The sequence below is a fragment of the Hermetia illucens genome, chromosome 2 (genome assembly GCF_905115235.1).
Source record: "Hermetia illucens chromosome 2, iHerIll2.2.curated.20191125, whole genome shotgun sequence".
NCBI classification, from domain to species: domain Eukaryota; kingdom Metazoa; phylum Arthropoda; class Insecta; order Diptera; family Stratiomyidae; genus Hermetia; species Hermetia illucens.
The window spans coordinates 157,774,712-157,794,177 of record NC_051850.1 but is presented as its reverse complement, the minus strand read 5'-3'; the positions used below and the strand labels follow the sequence as shown (position 1 = coordinate 157,794,177).

At 39.4% G+C, this 19,466-nt stretch overlaps 1 protein-coding gene across 1 annotated transcript in view; it reads right to left on the bottom strand.

The window, feature by feature from the left end:
- Nucleotides 1-19,466, bottom strand: part of LOC119647858 (putative uncharacterized protein DDB_G0277255) — a 49,172-nt gene that overhangs the window by 10,766 nt on the left and 18,940 nt on the right. The window contains exon 2 of the mRNA XM_038049126.1: nt 14,572-14,817. Within this exon, the coding sequence (XP_037905054.1) occupies nt 14,572-14,714 (143 nt within the window). The 5' untranslated portion in view covers nt 14,715-14,817. The remainder of the gene's footprint in view (nt 1-14,571; nt 14,818-19,466) is intronic.

The window sequence follows — 19,466 nt, the reverse complement described above, 5'->3', positions numbered from 1 at the left end:
CTAATACGGATGCTAAGCCTGCACTCAATATAAACTGCTACCGTTGTGCTAATCACACCGGGGCCCCAGATCAGCCCATTGCCGAAAATGACCGTGAGATTAGACCGACACGACAGGCACTCACGTGATACCACTAGGACTTAACGGGTCCCTCCTTTATGTAGTATAGGGCATCTACACAGTCTATTTCTTATTTTTTGAATGAATGAATGCCGCGCAAGTGATAGGCCTACAGCTACGATAACGATCCAGTTCTTTTTAAAAATTTCCAGTCAGTAACTATTCTAGGCCATATGATCCTCTAGCGACCCTCTGGCCAGATCATCGGGTTTTATATTAGTTAAAAATGAAAAATCTCTGCTCACGCCATTGGTTATTGTCCATTCAATGCCTACTTCATCCCTTAGACTCATTCAAACTTCTCCATTCATTCAAAAACTCGCTTTCGATATTGATTGATATGAGGTAAAATAGTTTTTGTCTGAAGATTTCTTTCTTTGCGGTGACAGATACTTTTGAAAGTGAAACAGAGTCGTCTATCTGGTTGATGCTAAAAACATCTGCAAAGTGTGAATTGACGATCTGGGAGCCGTTCCATTGGCGGCCCTAACTGCAAGACTTTGAATGTATGACGGCACGTAGGAGGACATTTGCTGTGAGAATCTCAATGCACTATAAAAGAGGATTTTTATACCACCAGCGCTTTCGGCTATTCTAAACTAAAGCGGTGGATAGGTGGATATAGCCAAGAACAGTAAGCAATTCCAAGATCCTGAAAAATTGGTTGATCTATAAAACGCTTCGTAATTAGACGAGCGGCAACATAAATAGAGGAGAAATGCCCGATCAGGTTTTGAAGAAAGGGGAATGAACCTGACCTTTCTCTGAAGACCAGGGTATAAAAATAAGTTACGCAGAATAACTATCGTGTGAATCGTTTCCCTAGAAGCATAAGTCTAACATAAAAATATAAAAAAGAAATTGTTATTATGGATTAAATTATCTACTCCTGGTATAAAAATCCCTGCGTGACTTATGACCGAAGCGGATTTGTATCATTTATTCTAAGCATATATGGCGTTTTATACTCTTGACCAAAACTAGAAATAACAACTCCAAACTATTTTCAAGCTGAAATTTATTTTATTTTCCTGACTACACACTAACCTGAGTGCTATGAGATCTTTCATGGCATCTTCATCATTTTCAGTGTTATCTGTGAGTACCTGAATGAGCGTTTTAGTTATTTTCCGAGTTATCGGTGAATATTAGCTTTCATTCTAAAGACTGCTCAGTCATTTTGGAATTTATTTATTATCCTTTAACTCCCATAATTGAAATCCAGAGTTGTATAGCATTTAATAAATACATAATTTTATAACGCTCTGTACATTCTGTCATCCCTGAAATCTTTAAATAAACAGAGTTATGTCCACCAAGAGACGAACCCCACTCGAAGCCTTTGGAAAGCTGGTATTGACCTACATTTTGAAAGTTTTCCTCTTCCAAGAAAGAAGAATAGGTTTTCTGGTCGACTTAACGCCAGTACCTCCTCGTTGAGATGGATAATCTGATGAGTGAACACAGGCTACCTCCCTCAACATTGGATACTGGGAATCCACCAAACCCAGGAGGAATTTCAGGAGAGAAGGTGAGACATTGATCTCAACGTATAACCAAGACGTGCGATATTACCATGTCGAACGAGAAGACTTTGCCAGAGAGCACCACCTCTGCTGAGGCAGGATCTGTTCATGTCTTTTTTTCTACCATAGATATAGACTTTCTATGCTGGATCATCCTCACCTCCTCTCTTCATATCATCCTATCTATCTTTAAGACAACATGGAAAGGATGCTCAAGAGGGTTGATATGAAATATTCTACTCCCGTCGAAACGCAGTAATTGAAATATAGATTTCGGTGAGCCCGTTCTAAAGACTATGAGATAGTAACGGTTGCAGATCTAATTCGGGAAGAAATTATGTTCGGCAGGTAGTACACATTCTTGTTTTTCAATGGCACAATAGGCCACATTGATCCTTGACGGCCATGGTATCCATCAAAATACCTCGATCTTGTAAATACGGAGCAGTATTAGAGTTCAGATCTTCATTCCATCGATGAAAAGCGATTTTGAGAAGACGATTCCGATAATATCAGCAAAGAGTATTCTAGAATGCGCTACACAGGATGTGCATTCCGAAAAAAAGGAATAGCTATTTTCAGTGTGATATATGACGCCACAAAATCCATTAGAGGAATTTGCGTCTTATCACCGGTTTCTTATTATTGTCTTGGCTGGTGCACATGGTGGTGTTCAATGATGGACAATATCATCCTCCTCCAGACACTTTGGCTGGGCTAATGACATCCGATTTCTCTCGCACAGAGCCATGAACCATGAAATTTGAAGAAGAGGACAAGCAGAGACTGAGTGAAGATAAAAACCAGTAAGGCCAAAGTCCTCAGTTTGAAAAATCAATGCATTGCGCAGAATATTGAGGACGTAGAAACATCATTTCTGCCGACGACGACATTCAACTTTATGTCGCCCGATATATCAACAGTGCGTCCGCCTTTGCTACTTTGCTCAAAATTTGGAAATGCCACTATCTCAAGGTCAACATCTAGTTGAGGCTGTTCCACGCCAGTGTTCTCGTTGTGCTGCTATATGTGGGAGTAACACATGCAGAGTGACCGCGACTGTTATTCGAAAGCTTCAGGCTTCATCAACTCAACTTTGCGTCATGTTTTCGGCATACTCTACCCTGAGACAATAACAAGTGATGAACTATCCTGTGAACGCAACCACATCATACGGCAACCATATATAACACTGTTTTAGGTATCCGCTCGTTGGCCACTCGTTCGCCGGTACACAGTAATTTTCGTAGTTTTGCAATAATCTATGCTGCTGGATCAGCAAGAATGGTTACCATTCACCCCTTGGTAGGGTGTAGCGCGCCAACCATACTTACTCGCTATCGTTCGCGATTCGCTAGATGCGCTTCAGCTTCCCCCCAAGACTTCCCGAGACATCCACACTCATCCTCTGTTGTTCTGCGTGCTCTTGAGGCGAATCACCTATCGACCATCTTGGGACAGTGGGATATACTGCACGGCGTAGCCAGCAATGGAATATTGTCGACAAACCTTAATGTGTGACCTTACCCATTGCCACTTCCGCTTTCCTATCACATCGCCTGTGCAACGACCAAGCTCTTTGTTTCAAATAGAATCAGGCCAGCACACTTCGATGATACGTCGCAGAGAGATGTTCACGAATGAAAACATCAGAATCAACGCCTTACAGGTATTAATACTTTTTTGTAAATTTCCAATTTGCTTTTCATTGCCTCTACGACCGAGCAGTGGAATTTGTTGTTATTCACTCTTGAATTTCAATCTTCTCATCATTATCCTTTGCTATTTTTACTCCTAGGTAAACGATGTAGCCTACCTTTTCTTACTAAAGACCTCGATTATCAAGTGTGGTCGTGTTTAGGCCCGCCTTCTCCTTTGTATCATGAGTTTCGTTTTCTTATCATTTATTGTTAGGTCAACTTCTTGTGCTGCTTTATTTAACAATCTTCCGGGTAAACCCAACTCGTACATGGTGTGTTTTAGTACACTAGGTGATGGCGAGGAAGACGGAGCAGCAACTCCTCCGAGGAGGAACTCCATGTGATGCCATCGGGAAACGCTGTACTCACTATGGTTCGCTAGCCGTGATGTAGTAGGCGAACGCTCTCAAGAATTTAGATGACGAATTCTTAGCAGGGGTATACTGGTACCATGAGAACCGGGATAGCCCACGAATTCGCATGTCTCAGAACAATTCCTGTCTCATGTACATTCAATTCGGTTATAGTGGTTGGCCATCCAGTGGGAGTTTCATGGGGGTTGTGGTCAGGTCCAAGCGATCAGAGACCTTCGGGCCTGAAACGTGGTGTTGCGTTTCAAAACGGATGCCGTGCTCCAAAGTTCGGTAGAGGTTTATGTAGGTCTTGCAACCAGCAGTATGAATAAACTGAGCCAAGCACTCAGGATAAACTGGTACCGTTTTTGTCGTCTCAGTGGGGCTCTGATTGTGATCACAAAATCAATCAAGAAGACCGTGGGTTTAAGTCAACTCGATAGGTAGCCGGGGGTTCACATTGAGTTCTTATATGGAATGTAATGTGCGATAAAGAACTTGACTTTCATGTTTGAGGCAGGCAAAAGCGGTCGGTTTTGTAGAGAACTTGCCGGGGGTTGTAGTCATGAACGATACCGAAAATGAATTGATATTATAATATCAAAGGATGAAAATGATGGCATAGAAAACGATATGGACAGTTATAACCAATCGCAAGGAAACACTATTGTCAATATCCGGGTTAGAGACCGCAAGATCGTCTCGAAATCGATGGGTAACTAACTCGCGACGATGATCGACGTCAGGTGAGTTTCAGAGGGCATTTAGAATTTGCCAAGCAGGAGGCGGCAACAGGTGGCTCATGTTTAACAAAAATTATGGCTAACATCAGCATTTTCTATGACCGCGAATCAAAGGAGGGAAGCAATGTACATCATCCCGGGGATGATTCCAGAAAACTTTCTAGCGATTGAGGTCCACTATCCTTACGAGAATAAGAGAACAAATCCATAGGATATTGGTAGCAATAATGTATATGCATAATTCCGTCTAATTGGACGGTCCTAGGTCATAGTGGACGGAATTTTATAAAATATTAACTAAAACATAATTCTATCCACTAGGACGGAATTATACACCATTCAATAGTAGCAATGAATCACTCTGAAAAAGAAATCCAAACTGCCAATCGCGATAGGTTGGATGATTCACCCGTTAGTCCTCAATGCACAGCTACATCTGAGCGTTTCCCGATGGCATACATCTGAGGACTCGAAGCACGTGATATCCTATTATTTGGGGCTGCTTGACACCACGAATTTAAACATGAGGTGCTGAAATCAAACATCTGGATCGTGCTAAACGCCACAATAATGGTGGTACAAAAAATGATTGAGGAGCTAGAGCCCGGGTGGAAAGCGACCGACAAATATGGCCACTCCACCGTCGACCTTTGAAAAAAAGCTCTATCATATAAACGATAATAATCAAAACCTTTCGCCAAGTCTATTGCTATCGATATCGCCATACGAAACTTTATTATTCAGCCTGCTTCACATGTATCCGTCCCAATTTTAATTTGCTTCAAGACTAGAAGGACTATTAATCCTTATTTGTTCGTTTCAGACCCGTTCAAAATGGGGTTATCTTCGGAAACTTCGGAACGGCGTAAATAATTGAGACATCTTAAGTCTAAAACGGTTCTTTATCTCCAATCGTTATCCTAGGCTAAGAAAACCTTGCACATATTGGAAAAAGGCATATAATTTTTGACTTATAAAGGGGTCGTGCTCCCCTAAGAGGAAACATTCCACTCGACGATATTCCCTCGTATGTAAGATACCTGATGCTTGATATTTTCTTTAATAATAAAAACACGAAGCTCTTTGCCCACCAGCCTTTTTAATATTTTCGGAATGCAGAAGACCAAAGGTACACGTATCCATTTTTGGTGCATATCAATCATCAGCGCTTTCTAATATTTGTGGAAGATCGCCCTCAGATAGGAGTGAAATGACTACATATGGGAGACTAACTCAAGCCACCAATCAATTCATCGAAATAGTTTTACATAGCACGCCTAAAGGTTTTGTAAGTAATATTCAAACGTGCCGAAAAAAAAAGAGGAAAATAGCGTACTGGTAAAAGGAAGAGTATACACTTTAAATTATGGTCACCATGCCTAGGAGAATCGTATTGAGATAGCCAGCCCGGCTACATTGTTCTGGTATTCCGTTAACGAAGATCCACCGAAGTCCACCCTGTATCAACGAACGATTGGTGTTTCGTGCGTTATCAAGATGCAAAGAAACGTCTCTGATCGGTCGAGATCGGGGTGGCCTTGTGGCGCCTGAACGAAGAAGTGGTACGCGCTGTGGGTGAAAAAAAATTATGCAAATCGCGCCGAGAATGATGACCGTATTTTACTGATGATTCAGGATTCTCAGCGTACAAGCGTTACAGGCATTCAATAAACAAAACGATCGCATATACGTTCGATCATCTGTAGGTGTCAAGGAGAAAGTGGTGTGTCCAACGCAGACACCATCCTGCGAATATAATGGTCGGGGGCTCGGAATCAATTGGCGGCACGGTCTAACCGGCGTTCATTTTCGTGAGAAAGGAGTAAAAACATCCGCCATGATATATCAAAAAATGTTGAGAGAAAATTGTTAAAACGATGAAAATTTTCAAAGAGAAGAACTGGATCTTCCAGAAAAACTCCGCTCCAGCACATAAGACCCCACCAACTCAGGCCTGGCTGGAAATCTGCCGCGTTTTATATCTGTGGAGAAGCGGTAGTTCAGGAATGAATCCACTCGATTATTCTTTGTGGGCACAAATTGAGTCGACAGTCTGCACAAAATCGCACAAAACTGTCGCCGAGCGTAAGAAAACGGTCAAAAGTTTCCTCTAAACGCTATTCATAAATCAACCGACGACTACCCGGAGTGCCTTTTTGTAATTTTTAATGGTTAAATCTCATTGGTGACAAGTTTCTCTTATGACTGGAAATCGGATATCAGTCGGCTCAGCTGTGAATGCATACCAGAGTCAAATCAGGGTAATAATCACAGGCGGACGCAATGCGGGTAAAACGGGTTCTAATAATAATTTTGAGGAGCCTTCCCAAAAGCAAGAAAAAAATTAAGTAACTCTGGAATATGTGATCGTCTACAAAATTACTAAGGCCGTCATGGCTGCCACATACTGATTAGATAGGATTGCGCGCATAGAGTTAGTTAACTGAACTCAAGAGATACTTACCAAAAAGCCCAAATAAGCTTTTTACAAAAAATGATGAATAACAGTCCGGGGTAAACCTATATTTACTGCGATCATCCAAGAAGCAAGAAGTCCTACGATCGACACTGAAATTTGATTTCGAAGCCTACATTCAATTCATGTCGATCAGTATTAAGGAGCTATAAAATTCTGACAAACAATTATTCAGCCCTCGCTATCGCAACATTAGGGCAGGAAGTAAATGCTAATACTACTTTGAAGTCGCAACCTAAAACGGTTGATTTCACCTGAGGAACCTACACATTTGTTCATCATATCCAGTAGGAATGATACTTACCAACATAATTTAAGGAAATTGTAAGTTTCATGGAGGTCGCTTGTTTGCATATGCGACCTAATCACTCATTCGAAGCTTAGGGCTACATTGAGATTGATATAAATATTCAGTATATCTCCGAAATATGAAATCATTATTTCCCCAAGTGGACCTTTTGAACAAAAATGAAAAAAAATATTCCATGATATAGTTCCCTAAGTGAGCAAAGCAAGTATATTAAATATGGCGTTGGAATTTAATCATACTGATCTAGAAAAATATGTGTAGTAACATGTATAAATCAACATAACCTACCTAACGTAAAGAAGGCAATTTCAATACATAATACAGCACATTTTCTGAATAAGAGGAACGTTTTTAGAAAAGCTAATTGAGTTACTTGCGATCTCTGCTTGTGCCCCGTATTTTTGATCATATTCCAAAGCATTCTTTGAATTTAATCTATTTATAATATTGCATTGTACAGATATTCCTGCATTATTTTCACCACGTCATCTCATAGTCATTCTCACTCTTAACATTATACATACACTATGGTATTTAATTTGACTCTTCTATGCATTTTGTCAAATGCTGTCTATATTTGTGTCAAAACTTTGAAATCAAATTCAAATATTTCTAATTGTCTCCATTTGTCTTCCATTTACCTACGAAGTTTAAAACGTAGATTCACATAAGTGGTCGCAGTTTTTATGGTTGAATTAGCACCCAAGATTGGATTTCAACTGATCCAATTCTAAAAACTATTAGAAATATGACTGCAAACACCATTCTTTACAATGGTTAAAACAATTAATTATTGTGTTCATATTAGTTCTTCAGATCCCTCAAAGAAAAAAGGATATAAACTCCACAGCCCCATCCTTACTTACACAGCCGATTTCCCAATCGATTTGCAAGATCATTTACACCGACCAAGTCCCATAAATTATAAACGAATACAATTATTAATCTAAGCATCGCACTCATATCTCTGGTGATTTTCTGAAAGCATTAAGAACGGCAAACTCAAAACAAAGATGACTTATCAGCGGTTGAACCACAAACTGTACGAATCCTTGTTTTTTTTCCCATTCTTCTGTTGAAGGTACCGCAATTCTCACTTTAGAGCTTGAAGCAATTTACCAAATGTAGTCTGTGGCACACCATCCGAGTGTTCTAAGAGGCTTCCAATGAGGAGCTTTTCTGCTTCCGTGGATTACTTGAAACCGAAATTTACAATGGAGGGACAGCATATTGGGAAAGACAACGCTTTATTCATGGCTATGCTTTGTATCAGGGTTCATCTTCAGTGCAATGCCAAACTTCATAGCGGAGATCGTTGAGAAAGAGTGTAAACTTCTCTAAAAGGGCTGATCAAGGAAACTATGATGTAGAGGGGCGTTTACTGTGCTAAGCCTTTCGCAGGTGTTACAGTAACCACATAAGCACTACCATTTGAAAATGTTTAGCATAATCGTCTAGAGCAATCAAAAATTTGGAAATCGTGCCCTACTTTCATTACTCAGCACGAATTTCATTAGAATTTTATCTAAAATCGCTCATTTCAGTTTGTATGTTGACATTTCAAATATTTTCTAGGAGGTAAATATGATCTGCACACTTTGTATTTGTCCCAAGTATACCACTTAGATTTCCGGATGAAGTTTGCCCTTATCTAATCGTATCAACCGCAATTTAGTTTCACGGAGACCACCGCCACTGTCATCTAGTTATCGTCGCTCAAAAGGGTATGTTTGAGATATATTTAGGAACAATATTTGAAAACCAAGAAACAGCACTTTCTGAAATTGAAGAATAGCTAACGGTTCCGTTACATAACAGATAACTGTGGAGCAGGCGGGCTGAAAGCGACTACGCCTGATATGTTCTCCAAATATATTGATTCATAAACAATGTGAATATAAATTATATCGAACGACACCGATAAGTTTTATCCTTGGCTGGCTTAAGCCTAGACAAATAATTTGTTTGAAGGTGTAAATTGATCCTGAGTTCTGATCTACTTGATGATGGATAGCGCTAATCGTGAGGGTGACCGAAGAGCACATTTTAGCCCAGGTGGTTAATTGCCCGAAATGGGTGGTCGGTGCTCTAAAAATATCGGGAGTAAACTGGGGTTCAAGAATAACTAGTGTAGGGGTTCCCTAGGAGAATTTTCCATTCCCATTATAATCCGACTGAGGGGTCGTCGGCGAGGCAAAAAAAGAACATATCACCGAAACGAGCGCCACAGGCAATGTTCACATTAAAGATGGAAGAAAGCGAAGATAGTGCGTTCTCCGACATTGTATGGATATTGATAGTGAAATTAGAATGTATCACTAGAGCTGTTACTGACTCGATTTATTCAAATATTTTTACATTCATGAAATTTCTATTCGGTCTCTCTCTCGATTATCCTAAATGACTGCCAAATTGTCAAAAAACAAATTGGAGCGGAAAGTTAAAGAGCAAAAATATATTCAGGCTCTGCATCGACCTCGGGATCACAATGATTAGGAATAATACTCTTTACATATGCAAGTATAAAATTGTTCCATCCGTTAACATATTCAGTGTCCGCATGATAGCAAGTGATTTTGGTACCATAAAAAAAATAAATGTAAGCATGAAAACACACAAAGCATACGAGAACTGTTCAAAATGTAATGATAAAAATACTGAATTCAACATGTCCTTTTTCAAAGTAAACCCCCCCAATTGATATACACTTTCATCATTTTTCCTGCCACTTTTGAAATGCAAAATTTTAAACCGTCTTCTGCAACCTCCTTACATTGCGCCTTCACAGTCTTTACCGCCTCCTTGATGTTACAGTTTTTTCTTTAAATCACGCAACATGGGAATCGAAGATGATTATCATCTTTACCTTATCGGCACTTCGACCATCATCCATTTCAACTCCTGGAGGAGAATACTCAACATGTACTACGAAAACTGCCACCGATGACCAATTTCCATGCCGATCATCTTGAAACTGCAGGTAAAGATAACTAAAAGAACGCTGAACATTATGGCATTCAACCCAACCCAATTTCCCTCCCTGCGACCATTATCATTGCTTTTTGAACAGCCCTCGTAAAACTGCGTCAGGGCCCTTTCCCCCTTTCCATAATCAGTTAAATCTATAAAAATATCAATGTAAATTCGAGTAATATCGAGAAAGAGATTACATCTACAATTTAATGTCAGGTCTAATCACAGAAATATATTTCATTACGACCGTACCAGCTCCAGCATAACTCCTCGAAACAAATCACTGCGCCACGCAATTGCAGCGTGGATACTGAACTTTCTAAAGCGGATTGAAAGAAAGCACGTAGACTTCTTTTAAGGGAGGTAATCAACAGAGACAATTCAGATTAAATTTGATGGTTACCATAAAACCCATACTTGCCATCACTTTCGATTTCTGACAAAGTGTTTCAGCTACCTCAGGAATTTCCGAGAAGCTTGCACTGCTCCTCCACTGTTCTACGCAACCTAGTGTAGCTTGTCGTAATAGGCGAATGCAAGCGATAAAAATTCGAGGGGCTAGCAAACCGCAAATCCCGAAATTCTATTGCTAGCGAAACGTCAGTTTATCTTTAGCTTTATTAAATTTCAACTTAAAAAAACTAAAAATGATTTAAAATATTACCCCTCCTTAACATTTACACACCCCTTAGTCACTTAATCCCTTTAGGCCCTGAGGAGGTTGTTGGCAGGTCTTCAAAGCCTCTATGACCACCTGCAATGTCCCGTTTTGCTCTCGGAAGCAAAACCAAATCCAGTGCAGTGGTTTCACATTTGAGACACAAGCACGTTGTAAATCAGACTTTTGTGCGAAAAAAGGCAGTGAGCATTACAATTACCATGGATTTGCTCATACGCGCTTTTTGACACAAAAAAAAAGCCTTCGTGCATCATTCGGTGCGTTGTTGTTTCACGATCTTATTCAAAAATCCCTGTTCTATTAACAAATTTTCTCTGTCTGAAAAAAGGAGAGGCAATTTTCAGTGTGTTTCAGCAACTCATGACAGTTCAACGAACAATTTTCTGGCATAATTTCTGTCGAAATACGATCAACTACATTCCTCGGGACATAACATTCTTCTGCTGCCATTCTAACACTCAAACGTCTATTGACACTTAAAAGTTTTTCCATTCTGCCCACATTTTCTTCATTTCTACATTTGTGGACATCCGAAGCGCATTCCGTTGTAGACGTCCTCCCGGCCGTCTTGGTCTGCTTGTACCAATCGTAAAATCATGCTTTAATCATGGCGTTATCCCCCTAAGTTTTTCTAATTATAAACATCCTGCCAACAGCCGAGTTTTAACACCACACTTGATCACTTATCGCTATCCCCAGGCGAATATATTCGTTAGCCAAAACCTGGTTTGCCTTGATACTTCTGGAGCAGCAGATCCTGTACTGCTTCAGTTAGAGAAATAATAAAAATATCCATAACGGGGGCACGATCATCATCACCTTCATTGAAGTCATTGCTCTCTTTTTAAGACCTATCCTATGTCAACATAGTGAAAGCTACGAGTTTCACTTTAATGTGCCTTCTGTGTGGAGTACTTGAAATGCATTCTCTGTTCACGGTTTCACTTGGTGATGTCATCGATAGATAACTGATGAAGCAGCAAAACTTAGCTTATTACTCATGATTGATCTAACTTTCAAGATCAAGGAGCAATTTTCTTTTATCTACCAGGAGCACTGAAAGGCGATTGCCCATTTCCGGAATATTGGCACCCATCTCTTTTTTTATTCAGCGGCTAAATCTATCGACTTTACCAGCTTCTTCCAACTCCTTAAGCCGGTATCTTGCCGTGAATAAGACCATCTAAAAATCACGACCATTTAGTATATAATTGCATAATGCATTCCTATTTGACGATTTATCGTCTTGTATGACAGCGTCAAAATTCAAGACCACTTATCAAATTCTTTCATAATGCATTCCTATTTTTAGCAAATTCTTTCAAAATGCACTCCCTATTTCCTCTTTATTTCTAGGTCGTTGTCGCGGTATCGTAGGTCCTAGCGAATCACGTTCGGTCATTTGAAACAAGTCCTACATTTCGTCCACAACTTGATTTGCTCTAGAGAAAAATACACTTTTTATAACGGCTCTATGCTTCTAGAAATCGTATGGCATGATCATTTCCTATTAAACAACTGAATCGCCAAATCATGTCTTGAGAGGCATAGTCCCCTTCCTGCAAGTTAACACGGATGCAACCTGCAAACGAAGGTGAGCAATAAAAGAATAAAAGGCAGTTCTTCAATCTATCTTCAACATAGCTTGATGTAAAATTTCATCCAACTAACTTCGTTACTTTCTCCTTGAATAAGGTACTATAATTGAAGTTGCACAAATCACATACCTATCACCACTATTGGTATTGAAATTGTCTCTACGACCAACTACCAAAGAGATAAAAAGCGCATTACTTCTGGAGGAAGGAAAGAACTCTTTTCGAAGCACACATTGCCTATCCGTAGAACTTCATTGGCATCGCGACATACTCGCTCTAAGTGCAGAAAGCAGGAGTTTTGGAGACTCTTAATACCGTAATTTATCTATTTTACCTTTGTGTCTCCTCTTCACTCCGTTGTTGCGAGGAAAGCACTAATATAGTCCATTCTTTCTTAGTATTATTTCTTCCTATTTCACGTTTAATGAGACTATGTTTCAATTTTGTTAATATCACATCTAAGCGCCCCACCGCTGATGAATGTACATTCCAAATGAATAGTTCTGTAAAACCTCTACCGCATTTCTCCATGTTTTCTAAGAAAATTGATACATTATTATCAACTACTGTTGAACGCCTTTATCAATTTACTTTGTGATGTCTAAAATTTGATACTAACAAACATATTTACCCTAAACTGAAAATCTGACACAAAAAAGTATTGGTTTGGGATGTTTTCCTTCCAAACAGAAGTTTCCATTAGTAACGGATAGAAAAAAATCCGGAATTGTCGGGAGTTTTTCACGAAATCTGCCAAACTATTCCCCCCACCTCCATAAGCCATCAACGAGGAAATGTGATAACGTCAAATTAAGAATAGAGATTTGTAAATATTCAAGAACGATGTGATTCATATTCAATTGAAAAAAAGAAACTAAAAGGAAACGTCAGTATATCAAAACTGAGAACAAAATTGTAAAATACAAACTTTCGTTTTTACCATTTTCAACTCTGTAACACCAAGCTAGAAAGCATCAAATCTCTAGTGAACGAAAAATTTGTTAAAATCGCAAAATTTTAATGTAGTATATGCCAACAAAATATATGTGTATTAAATTCGACATTTACGTCCATTTCATTATTTTCTACTCATATATAAACGAGCACCACAGAACAGTTGATTTAATAAACGCTTTCAGAAAGTAGTGAAGTCACGGATCTTAGTGCGGAATAATGTTTGATTTCTGTATACTACAACCCTGTTAACATGTGATAAGAGATAAGCACCGGCTGCACTGGACGACTATGTCCACCAAGATTCAGAAAATTCATCAAAAAATGTGATCCTAATTGATAAGAACTTCACGTTCACACCCTTCTAAAAGGCATTACTTCGAGTGGCTAGTTTAACTTAAGAAACATAAGTCTCCCATGAAATACTGCTTCAAGAGGTGAATATCATTGACATATGCGTTTGATGATGATGCTAAATATTTGGAGACATAATTTGATACAACCCTAGTAAATATATGTTCGAACATCTAAATGCGGATTCATGAATAAACTCAAATTTCTTCAAATAAGACCTACTATTTTCAGCCACGACAGCAAACCAAATGAAGTAATAAACGATTGACTCTTATTGTGAATTCAGTCGATCATCCTCTTTCCAGATTCCTAACACCGCACCTTTGGTTGTTTTATATACATTAATGTTAAAATTAGAAATCTAAATAAAATATTCTTTGCAAGGCACATTTGAAAAATCATGGCATATCAGTGCAATCCTTGAGAACCTAAAAAACTTTCGTTTCAATACATTTTGATATCATCGTTTTTTTTTCTATCGCAAATCAGTCAATAAAATTTGTGTGACTGAAAATTAATAAAATTATGTTTAACAAATTACAAGCCGATCATCATGATGTGCTTTAAAATCATTTGGAAAACGGGGTTGTTTTCGTAGTACAATATCTCCACATCAATAAAAACAGAAATCACATTCTTTTTCTTCTTTTATTAAATCTCTAACTTTCTTTCATGAAACATCTTTAACGTCGTTTCTCCGATGAAAGAAACATGAGATCAAAATATTTAAACTACTAACCTAAAATCAAATAATAAAAGGAAAAAATAAAGAAAACTATTTATACCTGAAAGCGATGAAAGCATCGCCCATTTCTCCTCCTACAATATGAACGCCGCCATCAGGAATCGAAAGTCCTTGAAAAAATTGCCGGATATCCAAAGCATTTGCTGACCATGGTAGGTTCTGTAGCCGTATTATGACACTCATCTTGATGTGATTATCTGTCGATGAACCCTAAGAAAAACTTATTGCTCGCTGAGCCTCAGGCACAGACACATTCGTGCGCAAGATTCTGGCTGGGAATCTGAAACTGAATAGAGAAAAAAAACTTATTAAGACCATGAGGGTTACGGCTATTATTACTTAAAAGGTGGACAATCTCGTATGTGCATAGGAAATCAATCAATCACTAGCCATTTAGCATTCAACCTGAAAAGCAAAATTGGCAGATGATCAAATAGTAACTTAATTTTACTTTTATTGCAATAGTAATGACCGACATCGAAGATATTTTCCGGCACGTTTAGTCCAATTGTTTGTTATAAATCTACTATAAATTATTCAAGAAATAACAAGTGAAAGTGATCTGACGTGGTCAATTTCCATCAATATCGAAAGTTGATTTATTTGTTGAGGAAATAGGGAAGTGAAACTCATTCATTTGCTTTCGAAAGTATATCATGTAAATGTCATAATTCACTTTACCCTTCATGCCTTTCGTGTATGTATTACAATGAACCCTTAATTGCTAAAAATACGAAAGAGTATCAAAATAATACCAATTTTTTAAAAATAATGGAATTGCAATATTATTCTTCTGAATTTCTTACACTGGTTGAGTTGTTTCGAGAAAATTCAGCAAAAAGTATGAAATTTTGTCCTCTTATTTTGATCATCCAAGAGCTCTGTTGAGATATTTCCACTTAGACAAACATCCTCAAAAGGATAAGTCAAAAACAGGGTTCCTACGATTCAGAAAAAATGACATCTTACGTGTGGGCACAGGGTAAATCGAATTCACACATGCGCTAGGAAAAAACGAAGTCAGCTCTTTTACTCTAGGAAACTAACTTTTAGCGACCATTACCAGACCCCGTCAGTCGATATAGCGTCCCATGGAGAAATATATTTGAAAACCACCCTCATCCTCATTAATAACTTAAAATGTGTATGACTGTGTTGGGTAAATCGAAACCCTTATTAAAATCGGCTCATTGTCTGCCTATCACACCCACTTTTCTCAGAAACGGTTATACTTATTTACACGAAATTTGGTCGGAAGGTTAGAACTGCGAACGCCCACGCATGCAGTAAGTAACATCGTCCTACGTTGAGTTTTGGGGATGTATAATTTTTTCAACCAAATATAGTTATGTGTCATCATATAGTCATCAACTAGTACTTTCTGAAGCCTATATTAGTTTTAATATTAATTGTGGTAGTAGTTAGTGGAAACTCAGAAACTACTCAATCCAAAAAACTGAAAAAAAGCTGCCCCAACATTATGTCCAGGGCTCTATACCGCTATCTGCTTAAATAAAATTAATAATAGGATATTACTATATTTTTTGGAAATGGCGTTGATACCGCCCTTAAATTTATCCTGTAGTAGTCTGACCTGCTAACAGCATATACATTGTATGCTGCATCAATTTTGCATTACGTAATGTTAAACCGACCTACTCGTTCTGGGGTAGTAAATTCCATTATATGTAGAGCCTACAATGTGTGACCCCATCTACTGCGACTTCTTTCTAATCAACACGTGTTCGAGTAGTTAGCTTATATGTTATTATAGTTCTTCATTCGATATTGCCTTAGGTCAACGTATCCCGATAAAACCACGTATACATGACAGCTCAGAGTTTTCCAGTGATAGTGCGGTAAGGTGCCACAATATATGATAGTAGCACAGAGAGCATATTGCGCCATCATCTAAATGTTGATGTAGAGATAACTGCATTTTCAGGCTTTAGACAAAACAGTGAAAGCAGATTTAACGCTGCTAACGCCTTGGGGACATCAACTTCGTTGTCGGCGTTAGCAAATACATCAGTTTGTAAGCATACAATACGTTCGATGTCCGACCCATTATTGCATATAGAAAAGAACAATGTTTTTCTGGTTTGATAATAATTAGTTAGGTATTTTTATAATGCCTTAAACGTTCTGCTATTTTAGAACTGAGAAAACGTCAATATGAAGTTGGCTCCGTGTTCCCAAACCGAAGGTTTTGGATGCAGTTTGGCGATACAAGATAATTTAGCACGATGGTAACCATAACGGATTGAGGAACAAACGCATTCTCAATATATTAAGCAACTTTAAAATACGGTTTCATCGAATTATCTGAGACTTTGAGGTAAATTACTACAGATACCAGCCACTGAACAGCCAAAAACAAGAACTTAACTTCGAGTCCTTTCAATTACAAAATGTTCGATCCTTACAAATAGAAACAAGCGTGCGTATATTAGAAAATGTCGCGGGTGCGAGCAGTGTGCAGTATGTCAGATTTTAAAGCACTTTTTGTATAAACAAAGAGCTTTCCACCTTAGAGCACGCGTGTAAAAGCCAAATAGCGCCGGTGTTACTCTACATGGATAATGAATAGTTAATAGGAAAGTCCTAGTTACTTCAGCTTTCGAATCTCTTACTCGCTATATATTTTTTCGAATTGTTGGTGGTGTGAGATCTGACTAAATGGGCTATGGGCGCTACATTCACCTCTGGGCATTTCCTACAGAGAATATGTGACTAGCAATCCAACAATTCGATACCCCTAACAGCTGTCTGGCGTCCTGGCATACGCCATCGCTCCATCTGAGGCAGACTCTGTCAGAGGCTGAGAGTTTCCAACTTTTCTTGCTAAGAAACCAGGTCTCCGAAGAATACATAAGGACTGTAAGATCATGGTCTTGTACAGTAAGAGGTTTGGCCTTATGGTGAGAAGTTTTGAGCGGAACAGTTTTTATAAGCTGAAATAGGCTCTGTTGGCAGCCAAAAACCGTGCACGGATTTCATCATCATAGCTGTTGTTGGTTATGATTTTCGGCCCTAGATAGGAGAAATCACCAACGGTCTCGTTTGCCCAGTTCCATGTGATATTGTTGGTTCTTTGGTTTTAGGTGCTGACGCTGCTAACATATATTCCATCTTGCCTTCAATAATGCGCACCCCAAGATCTCGTGTCGCCTGCTTGATCTGGATGAAGGTAGACTGTACATCTCGGGTTGTTTTTCCCATAATGTCAATATCGTCAGCATAGGCCAGTAGTCGGGTGTACTTGAAGAGGATGATACCTCTCGCATTAACATCTGCATCGCAGATCACTTTTTCCAAAGCCAGATTAAAGAGGATGCATTAAAAGGCATCCCCTTATCTTAGACCGTTGTTGATGTGGAAAGGTCTCGAGAGTGATCCTGCTGCTTTTATATGACCTCTCACTTTGGTCAAGGTTGGTCGGTGTACAATTTTACCCTGGCCATGCTATCGCGGACGGCCCTGAAATAGATGAAAACATGGCGCAACTGATAACCATATTTCACTAGTTTCTCCATCGCTTGGACAATCGTGGAACCAAATGAAAGACACGATCCTTGCTATTTGGCAAATTTATAAGAATGAGCTCCGAAAAGCGAAGAGCTGACTGTGGCTCAGTGAATTCTTTAATCGAGTTATTCAGGAAGGAAGAACACCATCTGACTGGCAAGAAAGTACCACTGTTCCAATATGGAAAAAGAAAGGTAGTCCAGCAGAATGTTTAAATTACGGTCCGATCCAGTTATTTTCCCATACCATGAAGATTTTTGAAAGCACGATTGACGACCGTATTCGAGAAATCGTTGACAGACCCGTGAATCAAGCCGGATTTGTCAAAAACTGCGGAACTACTGACGCAATACACGCTGCGCGGTTACTCATGGAGAAACACCATGAGAAGCATCACCCTCATTGCATTGCATTTCTGGATCTAGAGAAAGCGTTTGACGGTGTGCCACACGAATCCATCTGGTATGCTTTACGGTAACACTTAGTGCCAGAAGAACTCGTGTGCTGGGTTCAATTGCTCTACCACGCTCCGAAAAGTAAAATTCGAAGTGTGGCGGGTGTATCAAAATCGCTTCGTGTTTCTGCTGGTGTTCATCAAGGAAGCGCCCTCTCACCACTCCTCTTTGTTCTTGTTATGGACACCGTCACACGGGATATCCGACGTCCAGGGCCCTGCGTACTGCTTTATTCAGATGATGTTTTCCTAGAATCTGATAGCAAAAATGATCTCGAGCAACTGGTCCAAAAATGGAATGATCGCCTCACGCAACCCGATCTCAGATTGAATCTAAACAAAACTGAATTTTTGACGACCGATCTCCATGCAACAAGCACAATCACGGGTCAACGCTATCAGCCAATGGAGAACTGCGTTATGAAATTGCTTCACGCATTAACGCAACCTCGATCAAGTGACATCCCACAACTGGTCTTCTTTGTGATCGACGTATCAACGAACGTCTCAAATCGAAAATTTACCGCAATGTCGTCCGTCCTATCGCCCTCTATAGTTTTGAGTGTTGGCCGACTATAAAAGACGATGAACGGCGTCTTGCGGTAGTGGAGACAAAAATGTTACGTTGGACTAGTGGCGTGACACGTATTGATCACATCCGAAATGAGGATATCCGCGATAGATATGGCGTTAGACCGATCATGGAAAAGTTGCGAGAGAGGCGCGTTCGATGGTATGGTCACGTAATTCGTGCTAACAAGAATTCACTTGCCAAGATTGGTCTGAACATCGAGGTCTGTTTACCATCGACCGCAGACCGAAACAACGATGGCTTGATACGCTGGATGGGGATTTAAAAGCCTCGAGATTGCACCTAGATCAGGCATTTGATAAAGTCAAATGGCGAAACCGATCACGGCGAGCCGACCCCGCTTGTGAACCGGACAAAGGCT